This window comes from Dacryopinax primogenitus (genome assembly GCF_000292625.1).
Source record: "Dacryopinax primogenitus strain DJM-731 SS1 chromosome Unknown DACRYscaffold_11, whole genome shotgun sequence".
NCBI classification, from domain to species: domain Eukaryota; kingdom Fungi; phylum Basidiomycota; class Dacrymycetes; order Dacrymycetales; family Dacrymycetaceae; genus Dacryopinax; species Dacryopinax primogenitus.
Genome location: NW_024467208.1, coordinates 850,894 through 865,272, shown reverse-complemented (window position 1 = coordinate 865,272; position 14,379 = coordinate 850,894). Strand labels below are relative to the sequence as shown.

The window sequence follows — 14,379 nt, the reverse complement described above, 5'->3', positions numbered from 1 at the left end:
GAGGCAGGAGGAAAGAAAAGGAAGGACGAAAATGGTTGCAAGGGATTTTGACCCTCATAGACGCGCACGGACCATCTACGGAACGGAACAGCGGTTAGCGTTCGGAGCCGAAGTTGGACATGCGCAAGGATCCAATTAATAGGAGCACTTTCCTCCGGTGCCCCCTCTGCGGAGATACCCTGCCTACAATGCCCAAGCAATTTCCTCCGGTGCCCCCTCTGTGGAGATACCCTTCCTACAATGCCCTCTGGGGGCAATTGCCCTAAATGCCCCTCTTCTTCACATGTGCTGCGTATTTACTTGCGCGCTCTGTGGCAGTGACAGGAAACTCGTAAGGGAGATAGTTTAGGGTCCCACAGTTGTTAGAGGTCATAATCTAAAGAACATACACATATTCAAGAAGTATAAATTCTCGGTCAATTTGGTGCATTGTTGTCATTATGGCCCTCAAAAGTACCTGCCTATTCTTTGTGAGCACATCTTCTTTATTTTTTATAACACCGTGGGAGAATATATTTTAAGACCCCTGCAACCCCGGGCCCGTTGAGGTGTGCCGTATTATTTGCCATCACCGTCCCTGGACTGGATGTGTGTGGGGTGAGCAGCTACATATATTGTAGATCTCCTTACCGGGAATTAATGTCGGGGATCGGCTTTCTCCACCGCCTTCAAGTTAGACTGAAGCGCACATGACACGTAACGATACAATAGCAGGTCTACATGCACAGCGTAATAGTTCGTACATTCTCGTGATACGTGCGATGCAAAAGCCCCAAGGAAAACGACATTCGATCGAGAGATCCATCCGTCCTGATATCTTTGCCTGTGTCATGTCAACCCCACTCCCCGCTCTATGCGATCCCCCCGCCGGCAAGAGCAGCCTCCATCTCCGCCTGCTCCTCTTCGGAAATCTGCTTCTCTGTCTGCCCCTCCCCGCTTGTTTCGGCAGCGGGTTCACCCTCAGCAGCAACAGCAACAGCGGCAGCCTTTGCTTTCTCCTGCTGCTCAAGATCCTTCGCTTTGACAAAATTCCTCTGCAAAGAATAGTGCCTCACAAACAAGCTTAGGACAAGACATACCCCGAGCAGGGGTGCAATGGCGGTCCATACAACCCCTATACTCTTCGCGAACGCATGCAGCACTTCTTGACGAACGGAAGCAGGTTCGATATTCCACAGCGTGCGGTAATCTATGTTTGCGTTGGACAGGCTCTGGTACTGCGCTGGAAGACGCTGCGCAAGCTGCGTATTCATGATCGTGCCGCCTATGGCGATACCGATCGTGGAGCCGAGCATGCGGAGGAGGAAGAACGCAGAGGTAACGCTGGCCATCGCGTTGAGTGGCATCGCTGCCTGCACAGCAACGAGCGGGGCTTGGAAGAACATGCCTATTCCCAGGGCAGGGATGAGGATGTATATTTCCTGCTGTGCGACGCTGCTGGTCTCGTCCAGCGTGGCCATGAGCGAGAAGCCGAGTGTCATTAGGGTGAACCCGGCCCAGAACGCAGGGCGGATGCGGCCTGTTCGGGTAATGAATTGGCCAGTGCCCACGCTGGTGAGGGCGGAAACGACAGAGAAGGGTATCATCCGTACACCAGACATAAGCGCATCTGAATCCATCACGGCTTGGAAGTAGACGGGGACTGCGCGGGTCAGTTTGGATACAACGAGATAGGGAAGCGGGCTTACGGTAGTATGATCCAGCTAGGAAGGCGATACCGTGAATCAACACGTTGAACATGAGAATACCTGTTGTACGGGTCTTGAACAACCGTGGCGGGATGATCGCGTCCTTTGTAGTATACTACACGGCCATCAGTACGTTTCGTGCATGGAGATAGCAAAGGACTCACAAACTCCCAAATGATCGCAGGCACGTACAGGACGAGCCCAGAAATAAGCATGCCCAACGTCCTAGCATCCTGCCAGCCGTTGGAGATGCTCCATGTCAATCCCAAGAGGACGAGGATGGTTGCGCTCATGATAAGCGCCAATCCGACGAAGTCGAACTTCCTCGCCATCTCAATCGCGCTCTGCTTCTTCGGCGGATTGAGGTGCAATGTGATGAACAGCATCAAGATAGCTGCGCCGCCCGTGGGGAGGTTGATCCAGAAGATCCAGCGCCAGCCGACCTTATCCGCGAAGATACCTCCAATGAGTGGTCCGATAACGGCGGCGAAGCCCCAGGTTGTCCCAAGGTAGCCGGACCACTTGCCACGGTCTTTGAGCGATACGATGTCCGACATGACGGTGATGACGAGCGCGACAACGCCTCCACCGCCAATGCCTTGCACGGCTCGGCAGACGATTAGCCAGATCATGCTCTGTGCGGCGCCACAGAGAGCGGAGGCGCCGAGGAAGATGAGGATGCAGGTGTAGAGAACGGGTTTGCGCCCGAAGAGATCTGAGGTCTACGACAGCGTTAGCCCAGTATTCGAGCGGTGTAACCGGGAGGGACGCACCTTGCCGTAGATGGGCATCAACGCAGTTTGGGCTAACATGTAGCTGACTCCGACCCATGAATAGTCGCTCGCGCTACTCGACAAATCCTGGGCGATCGTCGGCAGGGCTGTACCGACGGCGGTCTGATCCAAGGCCGCGAGGAACATCACGAGTGCTAAACTGCATGTGGGGGAGAAGGCGGATGTCAGCGGGGATGACACGGACAGCGGTACCATGGGTAGGGACGTACCTAATAAATACCAACGGGAGGTTGTTCTTCGGTAGCACTATGGCTTCCCTCTCCTCTGCCTCGCGCCAACTCTGCTTTTTCTTCCCTCCCTCACCATCCTCTTTACCCTTGCCTTCTTCTAGTTCTCCTGGTGTGGGAGAAGCGACGAGCGTAGGTGCCTTGGAGAGCACTATGCCGATCGGTTCGTCATCGACGTCCGCGGGGGAGGCGGTGAGCTTGCCCTTGTCGGAAGAGGAGGAGGAGAGGATGCTGCCTGGTTTTGGGGGAGTAGGGACGGAGGCGTTGAGAGTGGGAGTGGAGAGGGCGACGCCTTCTGACGCGTCGAGCCAGGTGGAGGGCTCGAGGGATGTCATGTTGCGGGTCTGGAGAATGACGAGCAGAGCACGCAGAGGCCGCCTTTTAGGGATATCGATGTCCTCGGGTGCGGGGAAGGATAAGAGACGGTCCCTCGGTCCAGGCAAAGAGAAGAGGGGCTAAGAGGGGCACCAAACGTTTTGTCATCTTGCAGTCCGGATTATCCACCCAAGCATATCCACGGATGAAAGGGCATCGGGTCGAGTAAGCCGTCCGTGAATTGGGCAATCAGGTGAACCTTTCTCCACCCAACAAATCCACAGTATTTCCCCCTCGTGTGGAAGTAGACCGAAGGGGGATAAAGGGCCTAAAATGTGACGGCCGATATGCCGAGACAGAATGCGGGCCGAGTAATATGCCGCTGGTCAGCAAGCTAATATTTCTTCCGGAGTAAATTTGTCCGAATGTACCACCGAAAGTTCCTGCTTGCAAAAAGGAGATGAGACGTGGCATGAACCGCTGACTGGGCGACAAACAAATGCGTTTGAGGACGGAGGGCTCTCGCCGTCTGGTTCGCGGTCGTGGGAGGAGATCCGACACCTTCTACATGACCCCTGACCCTGCGCCCGTGCCGAGCGTGGACCCAAAGGGAGAGATCGTTTTGCAGTCTCCGAGACAACAAGCATGTTCGTGCGTGTCGTACATGCACGTTACGCAACTTCGTAAGCTGGCCGAGGAAGATCATATCTTGCTGTGGACGCGGTGCGCACGCTTGCAGACGCACGTTCCTGAGGAGCTGCGGCAGGTGCCGAGGCGGATCAAATTTGACTAAAGGAAAAGCACTCGGACAAGGCCGGGTTGGGCGGGTTGGGAAGTGGGAAGATGGCTGCGCATGCTGGATTCAACGGTCTGGCCTGTGGTTGCCTGACAGTCGGCTCTGTTGATCGAATGATATACTCCGCTGTTGATCGCTATTGATCGGGGCGGGCCCTTATCGTCCGTTTCATCAGTCAAGGTCAGTTGTCGAAAGGGACAATAACACTACAACAGTGACATCTTGAAAGAGGCTGTTAAGTGAATGTCATGGTGAAAGTAAGAATACCGGAGTAGCTTACCACACGAGGTATACAGTGGGGCGGCGAGGCACGTGACGTCTGTGTCATCTCTCAGGGTCCCAGCCGATAAGCGCTCATCCAACTTGACCAACTCCCATACAATTACAGTAATGGTAGCATCCTCATCCCGCTACATACCCAACACTCTACTTACAACTCGTTCTTCTCGATCTATCCAGCTGGTTGAACAACAACTACACAGCAGCCTAATTGCCGCTCTCTCCCTCCTTCAAGCCCACCAGCCATCTTCCAATCTTCGCACACGACCTCGCCTGTACACCGGTGCAGTCGGACACGCCGTTCTCTATCTGCGTCTTTACCTACAGTCTTCAGGAGGCTCCTTTTCTATCTCTATACCAGATGAAACACGTGAATACCTTCCGAAACTGATCAAGTCCATTCTGGAACCCTCCCTTTCCTATCCCGTTGGCGCACTAGCCAAAGCAGCATCTGCAGACCCCGAACAACGAAGAGAAGTCATCTCGTTCGGACATGTAGGGGCGATCGACACACCTGTAGGACCTGCCGTACTCGAGATTCTGCGCCAGTTGCTCTTCGGTGGGGATGAGGGAGGGGACGATGACCTCTGGGATACGTCGATGCGGTCGTGCAGGGCGCATGGGAGGCATGTGGGGAGATGACCCTCGAAGAGTTCGAAGCTGGTGATATGGCTGAACTACTCTACGGAGCCTCTGGTTTTCTGTACGCCCTGCTAGGGTTACGCTCCGCGCTTGACTCTGGCATAGGCGCAGGAGGGCGCAGAGCCGGGGATGTCCAACTCAGACGACTCACGGGAGACGAAGCGATCGCTGGGGTGGTGGAGAATGTGATTAGGAGCGGGGTAAGTGGAGCAGTCTATTTCAGGGGTGTATTAAGGGAAGGGGAGAAATCCCCTCCACTCATGTGGCGAAGCTTGCATGAGAGGTACTATGTGCGTCTCCTCTCCATTGATGATCGACGTACTCAGTTGATCTATGGTAGTTGGGAGGAATACACGGGATCGCCGGTGTCCTACTCACACTTCTCCAATGTCCTCCAAGCATCGCCGTTGTCTCCTCACACCTCACCTCCCATATCATACCAACGATCGATTACCTACTAACCCTGCAAGAATCATCTGGCAATCTTCCCTCCTCCTATCCCCCACACCGGGCCCAGCTATGCCAATTTTGTCATGGTGCTCCGGGTCTCGCACTTCTCCTCCAAGTATTGAAGCAGCGCATGCCGTCTGCATTTAAGGGAGAGATGGGCCGTTGGAGGAACAAGAGGCTCGAACTTGCCCTGGAGTGCATATGGCGCGAAGGGCTGGTGAAGAAGGGGCTTGGGTTGTGTCATGGGGTAACGGGGAATACGGTGCCCTTCTTGATACAAGCGGTGTCGGAGCTCAGAGAAGGTGCAGAATCTAGGTGGGCTATTATATGCTGCAGCTCTTTATATGCTAACAGATGTCAACAGTGAAAACCTGAATAAAGCCCTGACCTTCCTCGCGCTATCCACGACCCTCCCTCCTGTACCCCCTTCCACGTCTCTGATTCCCGATCTACCACAGGCATCTCTCTTTCACACCCCTGACAACCCCTACTCGCTATACGAAGGCCTTGCGGGCGCTGCCTGCATCTGGGCCGACACGCTCGTTCTGATCCAGTCGCTGACCGGCCAGAGAAAGGGCATGGGACAAGGGATGATCGGCTTTCCTTTGGTGGGGGGGACTGGTGTGGTCTGGCCGCTTTGAGCTTGTGTGCGCCTCTTTATGTGTTTTTGATGATATTAAAAATGTAATAATGTAATCAGATGCTGTCTATCGGATCTACGGGGTTTCCAATAAGGTGGAACCAGATGCCAACACGTGATTACGCCTAAGGGACCTTTAATGAGCTGGCAATCCCTTTCCCACGCGTCTAACACCGCATTCTAGATCTACAACGACCTTGTGTCCTAACTTTTGTGTGTCACTTCTCTCGGATGGCAACAGATCCAAGCTTCTATCTTCAAAACAACTTGAATCCATCATATGATGCAGATATCATTGAAAAGACTCGAACGACGCTAGGAGCCGCGATCGCATTCTCGGTTGATGAGATCGAGAAGCACCTTGATAGTCCTGATGAGCCCACAATCCCGAGGATATACAGCAGTCAGGTTGGTCAGTATCGCTTACCCACCCGCATTTCCGATGGATTGATCATCTGCTAGGAGAGGCGGTTGGATTGTTGAGGCTTTATGCACAGGCTGGACGACTCGGACTGCCAGACGTTCTCAAAGATCGTCTTCCGGCGCTAATCAAGAAGTTCATCGGACCCTGTTTCACGGACAAGAACCCGGAATTTTTCGAGGCGTCGTCCAAGAATCCCGATGTTCGGAGGAAAGTGCTCAACTTCGGGAAATGCGGCATGATGACATCTCTTCCCGGTCCGGCATTCCTCGAGATATCCCGACAGCTTCTTATCCCCGAGACTGCGGACGATGACGATGATATGTACGAAATAGCGCTTGGTGTTCTGCAGAACGGGTTTGCCGCGTGCTTTGAAGCGAGCAATGAACAGGATCTGCAAGGCGATATGGTTGAGCTTATGTGGAGCACGGCTGGGTTTCTGTATGGCGTCATCGGAATGCGGGCAATGCTGGACGGCATGCAAACTACCGATCCTGGAAAAATAGCCAAGGCGAAGGATTCGCGCCTGCTAGATATCGTGTCCAACGAGAGCATTGGCCGGCTTGTGACGGAGATCATACATACCGGAGTACACGGATCGGGACGCTTTCGCGAACAATTCGGGCATGCCCCCCCAGTCATGTGGCGAGATTTCCGACGGTCCTATGCGGTACGCATTTTACTTCGTGTCGTTGCGTCATTTGCTGATATGCCCGTCAGTTGGGTGGTATACACGGTGTGGCTGGTGTACTGCTCATTCTGCTTCAAGTTCCCAACGCGATTATATACCCTTACCTGAATGGGCATATTCTCCCAACGCTCGATTGGCTACTTGCACAACAAAGGAATGGCAATATGCCCCGCACATACCCAACGAATGCGCCCCAGGCGGGTGGGCCAGCATGGCAGTGCCAGTTCTGCCATGGCGCCATTGGCCCTGCCCTCATGCTTACGGCGTATAAACACTTACTTCCATTCCCAACCGAAGGATACACCCCAAGGAGCATTGTAGCGAAGAGGCTAAATCGTGACAAGTGCTTGGAAGATTGTTTAGATTTCATATGGAAAGAAGGCCTGCTGCGCAAGGGCATTTCCGTTTGCCATGGCATTACGGGAAACGCTGTGCCTTTTCTCATACAGGCAGCCTACGACTTGAAGGAGGGAAAGACAGAAAGGTGGGTGGTCAGTACCAGTGGCAGAGCCATACTCATGAGCTCTGTGACAGCTTATCGCTTGGCCGTGCGTTGGCTTTGTTGCGGTATGCGAGCGGGCTCCCTCCCATCAACATGCCGCAATCTGAGCAGTCTCTGACATTGCCAGATGGCCAGCCCATCTTCGGTCCGCTTGAACACCCAACTTATCTTTTCCAGGGCATCGCGGGCGCAATGTGCGTGTGGGCGGACGCGCTGGTTCTGCTCAACAACCAACTTGAAGGGGCTGAAAATGTGACGACGGGTATAGTTGGCTTTCCCCTGGCCGGTGGTCTTGGCATTCGTTTGCCCTTGTGATTCTATGTCCGTTTTTGTAATTGATGACAACAAGTGATAGGTACAAGAATGAACTAGAACATTGCCATGGTTTCTACGATTCCTACCCTAAATTGTGATCTTCACGTACGGCTTAGCTGAGATGAGAGAGCAACGAATTTCTGATGCTAAACGCAGTGCTACAGTCATAACCTCTGCCTTCTGTCTCTCCCCTGTCCCTTGATCTAGAGGTAGTTGGTCTAATTGGCCGGCTTGAAGGGCATCGTCGGGAATAAAGAAAGCTTCTTCAGATTCGGCAGCCAATTTTGATTGTTAATGCATGTGAGCCACGGAGCGGTGTTGCTTATGAGGGCAGGGTGATATCGGAATGTGAATGTTTCGATCTGATCGGGTAAATGGGCTGGTAGCCCCTTATTCATCTCCGCTGCCCGCTGGATGCCAAAGGAGAGCCCGAGTATGCGCAGGGTTGACGTCGCATGCAAAGCCGAAAAGAAGTTGTTCGGATTTGAATCGAATGGGAAGTCGGAACCGTTGTAGGACTCAATTGTCAAGACTTCGAGATTGTCGAGTAGATTTGTACGATATCTCATCTTGCCGAAGCTTTCCCGTGCATCATTGCCCGTTAGGATGAGGTGACGAAGAGCTGATGGACCTGGAATTGGATGCAGGGTTACCGCAAAACACCAGAACAGCTGCAATCCGTACGGACAAGCGAGGCTTTCCGAGTCAAAAATCACCTCAGCATAGTATCCACGTCTGATGATAAGCCATTCAAGAGAAAATGGGCTCCGAAGCTGGCTAAAGTTGGTCAGGTTGAGATTGTTATCGAGGTAATCAATGTCCAGGACTCGAGGATGCAGCCCATCTAGTGCATTGCAGAGGTCGATGTCCCATGGTTCTTTTCCCCACATGCCTTGAATGGAGATCGCATCTATCGCTGGAAAATCGGCCTGCAAACGAGTAATTCGAACAATTTCTCTTATTCGCGCGAGGAAGCCAGCATAAGCATGCGAGATCGGGAGCTTGAGAATGGGGTACGGAGGTATGTCGCTTCCCTCGAAGTCGATCATCTTGACATCATCCCTACGCTTTGGATAACGAGGATAAATTTCCGGCACTGGAAGACCCAAGTTGAGAACCAACACGTGACAGAGTTTTAGTTTACTGAGATCGGCACTGAGGACTTGAAGTTCGATCAGTTCTTCCGGGTGCCGCTCCTCCTGCCGCATCATCCCGGGTAATAAGCTGATCGTGGAAGTTTTAATGAAGCATGGATCTTCGGGCGCCGACATGTCACACTGGAAAGACTCATTGTGTACTCGTGGCAAGACCTAGATAGTATGCTGTGTGGAAGGAAGCTATGGAAGCAAACAGGGACCCATGCACCCTGTCAACTATCACGTGAACCTCCCACAGTTTGCTTGTTGGCTACTTTCAGTTGCGTTTCTTCATCCAGAACACCCTGACTATATTCCTCACGCAGGAAAAGAGTCACATTCATCTAGTATTTTTGCTACCTATCCTCTCAACAAGCAGCGCAGATCAATCTGGTTAAATGATGTGTACACGGACTTGATGATATGTGGTGCGACACACACAATAGAATTCGAGAATGAAGGGAAAACAATGAAGATGAACAGGGGGCATAGGAGGCACAGAAAAGGAAAAAGAAAAAAGAAAAAGAAAAACAAAGGTTTATTAATGTTAATCACGGCGATGCGGAAGAATGACGAGAGGACTCAGTCCAGCAAAGAGACGACATGAGGGTAATGAAAACCAGACATTCCCCGTCACACGTACATTCCTCCGTATACAACAGCGACCGTTCATTTTTTGAAAGAAGCAAGCAGATCGAGTTTCGCAGATAGTTAACCCACACCATCCTAGTCTGTCGTGGGTCCAAGATAATGAGGATTGATTGTGGTTGTTGATGATAAGAATGATGAGTGCCAAACGCGATCCATCCGTTTGTCAGCTGGGTAATTCCACCTGATATGTCGTCTCCATAAGTACCGGCGGCGTCCACTTTATAACGGTAATTGATCTTGTGACCGAATGTCCAGCAAAGGATCCGGTCTGAATAATAACATCGTATACAGCAAGGTGTCCCAGGTCGCGACAGGTAGTTGACCAGAAGTTCACAAGCTACCAGCGCTTGTCGCCATTAGGTCCACCCACAGAAAAAGGCTGAACCCAAACATTCGCGCTAGCAGTCATGGGGGGGGTACAGAAGGTCTCGATGACGGCGGGATTGGGAATATTGAGGGCGAGCCCATTCACAGGAGCTGGCGTTGAGGTTGAAGACTCTGAAGTACGGCACCCACCCCTACTGTGCGCCATTTGCAGCCTTGCAGATGGAGGCGTACACATGGAGTTCATAGTTGAGTAGGGAGATCCGCGAAATGGAGCACCGTTGGAGGGGACTACGGCAGGCGCACGTGCAGAAGGAGTAGAGGCAACGAGCAAGCCAGCGGCGTTGCGCTGCAACGTCGGACTGACCGGACCGAACAGAGAGGCGGTGGACATGGTCGCACGTGCAACCGGGGCAGTCTGCGGACCTGAAGGAAGGGTGTTGCTGCTCATGGAGGTGTTGAGTCGTAGATTCAGGGGGGGCTGAAAGTGTGAAGCTCTGGAAGAGGTGGTGGAAGCTGTAGAGGGCATGATAAAGTGCGATGGGACGATGCGGTCATTCGATACGCTTGAGTCACTCGCGGTTGGTGTTGTGGGAACAGTCATAAAGGCGCCCGTCGCATCCTCATCTCGCACAGAATCAACGCTTCCTGAACCGGGAGATGCATTCGACAGACCACGCCGGCTGAGAATATCGCGTTCAATGAGGCTCGTCATGTTTCCGGTTGACGAAACACGTGGTAGGGGCGAGACGTTCTGGAACGCACTTGCATTAGAGACCATCCCCGGCGAAGTACCTTGACGAGTGTTCAACGGGCTCGTGATATTGTGGCTGGTTGCGCTGACATCCGTCTGCGTATCGGTGGTGTTATTCCTGATGCGCTCAAGCAAACTTTGACCACGGCTAGTATTGGAGGGAATGTGAGGGAAGAACGGTTCTCCACCTGGACCAGGAAGCATCCGACCAGCCGCAGACGCAGCAGTCGTATCGGCCGGATGGATGAAGCAGCAACGACCAGCGTAGGGGCAGCTTCCGTCGGTATACCAGGTCTGAGACAAGTCAAGTCACGTGTCAGTCTGAATCAACAATGTGAGACATCTTCTTTCTGACCTTGCAAAATTCAGTTTTGTATTTAGGATGCCTGGGAGTAAGCCGAAGCTCATGCACTCCATGCGCAAACTGGCATTTCTCCTGATATCTGCACTCCCCACGTTCCTCCCAGTTCCGGCACGGCTCCGTCTTATATAGGTCTTTTTTCCTGTTGTTCGGCGCTATCCCGGTCACCTCCATCTCCCTCTGCGGCTGCGGCATCGGCATGCAAACACCAGTACGCACGTCTCCCGAGGGATACATGAGCATCTGTGGAAGTGCGGCCCGAGCCATGAGAGCGCCGTGCTGCGGGGAGATGAGCGGCTGAGGGTTCCAGGCCGCGCCGTTGTTCGCGTTGTAGGTAACGTACTGCGTATTGTTCTGGTGATAGGTCGCGAGGAAACGTTCCGCTGCTTGCACGGCTTCGGTCGTATCCAAAGGACCATCTCGATTCATCGCAGAAAAATGATGCATCGCCTCGCTCACCCAGGCGTTGCTTCCGATGGCGACAGGTGGGCGGGTGGGTGCAGGAGGGGCATAAACTGGAGCGGGAGCAGGGGCATAGGTAGGGTAGGCGACGGGATAGATAGGGGGAGCAGCAGCAGCATGATGATAGGCAGCCATGTCGGCCTGTGCGATGAGGTTTGCATATCCGGGTGCGACGCCGGGAATCGGAGCGGACTGAGGGAAACGGGCTCCACCGGGGTTCGGGTAGGTCATCGGCGCTGCCGTCCATGGGTTCGGACCAGCTGGGAAGGGAAGAGGGAATACAGACTCGCCACCGCGCATAATCGGCATGTCGAAATCGGAGTCGCTGGGTGAGTCAACACCTGGTGCGGGCTTTTCACCCGGGTTGATAGAGTCGGGAAAGTTCAGACGCCTGTTCAAGTCCACAGAAGTTACTCCACGCGTAATCGGATTGGGAGGCGGTGGGAAGCTTGTAGGGGACTCGGCGCCCGGTTCAGAGGTGCCGGGAGAGGAGGTGTAACCAGAATGAGTCAATTGTGGTGTAGCGAGCGAGGAGTTGTATGCAGCGGTGGTCTTTACCTGGATGATGAGGGCAGAAAAGGAAGGGGTAAGAGAGCTGACGGCGTCGTCGTTACTGAGGGTAGGCAGAAGGCAAGGTATGGCTTGTCGTCTGGGGGATTCAGGAAAAACCGGGATCTTGGGTTTGGGAAAAAGGCGCTCAGTCTGCACCATCTCAGATAGAAGGGATCGGGATGGGACGAACTCGCGGCTCGCGGGAGTGAGCAACGACCTGGAGCACGGAGGTGCGATCGGTCCGTGGGATGTAACAGATGCGCCCCTCCTGAAAAGCACTATATCCTCGCCCGAGTCGTCGGACCGTGGAGAGGGAGATCGGTGCAGCATCGCAAAAATTGGATGGGAGGGATATAGACAAGAAACGATATAGAGCTGAAGGGAACGAATAATTAGTATGGTTTTGTGGTGAAGTGACAACAAAGTGTGAAAGGGGGGAAATATTGTGAGATGCGAAAGCACTAGTATATGGGCGTAACACGGAAGCAGACGTACCTGTGGCCTAATCCCGTAGGGACTTGCTGTGCGTAGACGATATTAGACTCGCAGATGCGTTCTGATCGCGGATGACCAAGAGAAAACAGACGGGGGCCGAAGCGCCCTGTTCGTGCCGGTTGATTTTATGTCTGATGCGGACGGCAAGAACAGCAAGAGGAATAAGGATATGCAGGCGTAAACGGCGTTAAGGAGACAAAATCATGCGGCGATGGAATGGGACAGAAGATTGTGCGGCGACGGAATGGGAGGTGACTGGATGAGGAAGTGAAGAGAGGGGAGAAAAGAGAACAGGGGGAGATTGTGGTTGAGAATGCGGAGGAGATGTTGGTGTTGGTGGTTGTTGGCGGGCGATGTACCACTGTACAGCTTGTGAGGAGGAGAGGGGGTTTAAGTACCAAGTACGGGGGGGGCTAAAGGGTGCGTTGAGGCGGCGGTCGGCCTTTCCCGTCCGCTGCACAGCCAAGGTTCTGCACTCAAGAGAAGCACCTCAATATTGTCCCTCTCCCTCTTACCACACCGCCCCCGGCCGAACGGCAACCAGAATACGTCTATCAGCGTTCCCTTCCAGATCCTCGGCATGTCGTTCTTGTCATACTTGACAACACTTGGTATCGATGGTATTTTGCATTGCACCTCTATGTCATGATCCGAGTGAGAACCAACCGTAGACGCCCGTGTATGCTCAGGCCCTATGTCCAATCGCATACCCGAAATCTAATACGAAAAATCACCCCAACCTGCTCTTCCGTAATTTATTATCACCGCGCCCCACTGGCCTTTTGCCGCCATTCAGACAGCTCCATTCAGTCCACTTGTCGAAACGTGTCAAAGGCGTGCAACTTCTATTTGCATCCGGTGCCGCCCAGGGTGCATGCTTATTCCCAGGATTCAAAGAGGGGCGGAAACAATTGGCACGTTTATGGGCAATTCCGCGCCCGATCTGAGTCTCCTCACCAACATTCTCTACGTCGCGGATATCCACGATACCACGTGGTATCGTGGACAGCGTACGACAAGTACTGATAACTGTTGTTGTACGCAGAGTGTTCTCACAGCTCGCAATGACGCGCTTGGTCGCTTCTAGGAAGATTCCTCTGGCAACCACGTCACCCGTGATCATCACTCATCCATCACACCTGTCCGCTCGCGTCGCACGAAACAGGACCATATTCAGCTCCGCCAACCTTCGCTTCACCCACATTGGGGTGCCTGGAATGTCAGAACACCAAGCACCCTTGCAACCTGCGCCCCTCTCCGATTTCCGTGTCGCATGCCACACTTCCACGCAAGTTTTCTTAAGCTCCTCCAATCATCAATTGACTACATCAGCTGACACCAAATAGCCGAAATTCTTCGAGCTTCAGAACCCTTGGAGAGGATACTCCTATCTCCACCAAGATATGAGTGTATGTGATATCACAGTGGTAAAGTGGTTCTATGGAACCACTTTACTACTGTGATATTGGAACAGGAGATAATTGTCTGCTGATAAACTGCAAAGTATGCTGATGCTGACAGCACTAATGCTAAAGTCCACATTTCACACATTTCTCTGGAATTTCCAATGTATGATGGAAACAGCTCCCCTCTCATCATTTACAGTCACAGTCTTTGCTGGCACAATGCAGTGGAGGTGCATGCCTAAGCAGCCTTGTGACCACTGAGGCAGCTATGGCAAGAGTGCTCATGAAAGGGGGGTCTGAAAGGGGTTTGCTCAGTGGCCCTTTCAGGCCGACGTTGTCCCTTCCCGTCGCAACAAAAGGGCGGACAAGCCCAAGTCAAGCCGCATCAAACAAACTCGCTGACCCCCAACAACTTCAGCCCACGTGACCAAACCAGGGTTCCCCAACGTCGGGTTGTCCCGGATGACGTTATCGGTGA

The 14,379-nt window shown here is 53.1% G+C and overlaps 4 protein-coding genes across 4 annotated transcripts; 2 read left to right on the top strand and 2 right to left on the bottom strand.

Annotated features, from left to right (window-relative positions):
- Positions 1 to 262: 262 nt before the first annotated feature.
- Positions 263 to 3,044, bottom strand: DACRYDRAFT_89506 (MFS general substrate transporter; the record flags this gene model as incomplete). The annotated part of the gene is made up of 6 exons (XM_040776917.1): positions 263 to 288; positions 959 to 1,642; positions 1,689 to 1,803; positions 1,853 to 2,410; positions 2,462 to 2,621; positions 2,692 to 3,044. The coding sequence occupies 6 exons, from the start codon at positions 3,042 to 3,044 to the stop codon at positions 263 to 265; spliced, it is 1,896 nt and encodes a 631-aa protein (XP_040628041.1).
- Positions 3,045 to 5,258: 2,214 nt separating this feature from the next.
- Positions 5,259 to 5,669, top strand: DACRYDRAFT_22912 (uncharacterized protein; the record flags this gene model as incomplete). Its single annotated transcript, XM_040773014.1, has 1 exon — positions 5,259 to 5,669. A coding segment is annotated over one exon (153 nt), but the record flags the coding sequence as incomplete, so codon positions are not given.
- A 145-nt stretch (positions 5,670 to 5,814) lies between these two features.
- DACRYDRAFT_116950 (uncharacterized protein) lies at positions 5,815 to 7,760 on the top strand (the record flags this gene model as incomplete). Its single annotated transcript, XM_040770289.1, has 5 exons — positions 5,815 to 5,838; positions 5,892 to 6,243; positions 6,294 to 6,922; positions 6,973 to 7,427; positions 7,478 to 7,760. Exons 2-5 carry the CDS (start codon positions 6,063 to 6,065, stop codon positions 7,758 to 7,760), a joined length of 1,548 nt encoding a protein of 515 aa, XP_040628039.1. The 5' UTR covers positions 5,815 to 5,838; positions 5,892 to 6,062.
- A 218-nt stretch (positions 7,761 to 7,978) lies between these two features.
- On the bottom strand, positions 7,979 to 9,031 carry DACRYDRAFT_108472 (uncharacterized protein; the record flags this gene model as incomplete). The annotated part of the gene is made up of 1 exon (XM_040768655.1): positions 7,979 to 9,031. The coding sequence occupies one exon, from the start codon at positions 9,029 to 9,031 to the stop codon at positions 7,979 to 7,981; it is 1,053 nt and encodes a 350-aa protein (XP_040628038.1).
- Between the last annotated feature and the right edge of the window lie 5,348 nt (positions 9,032 to 14,379).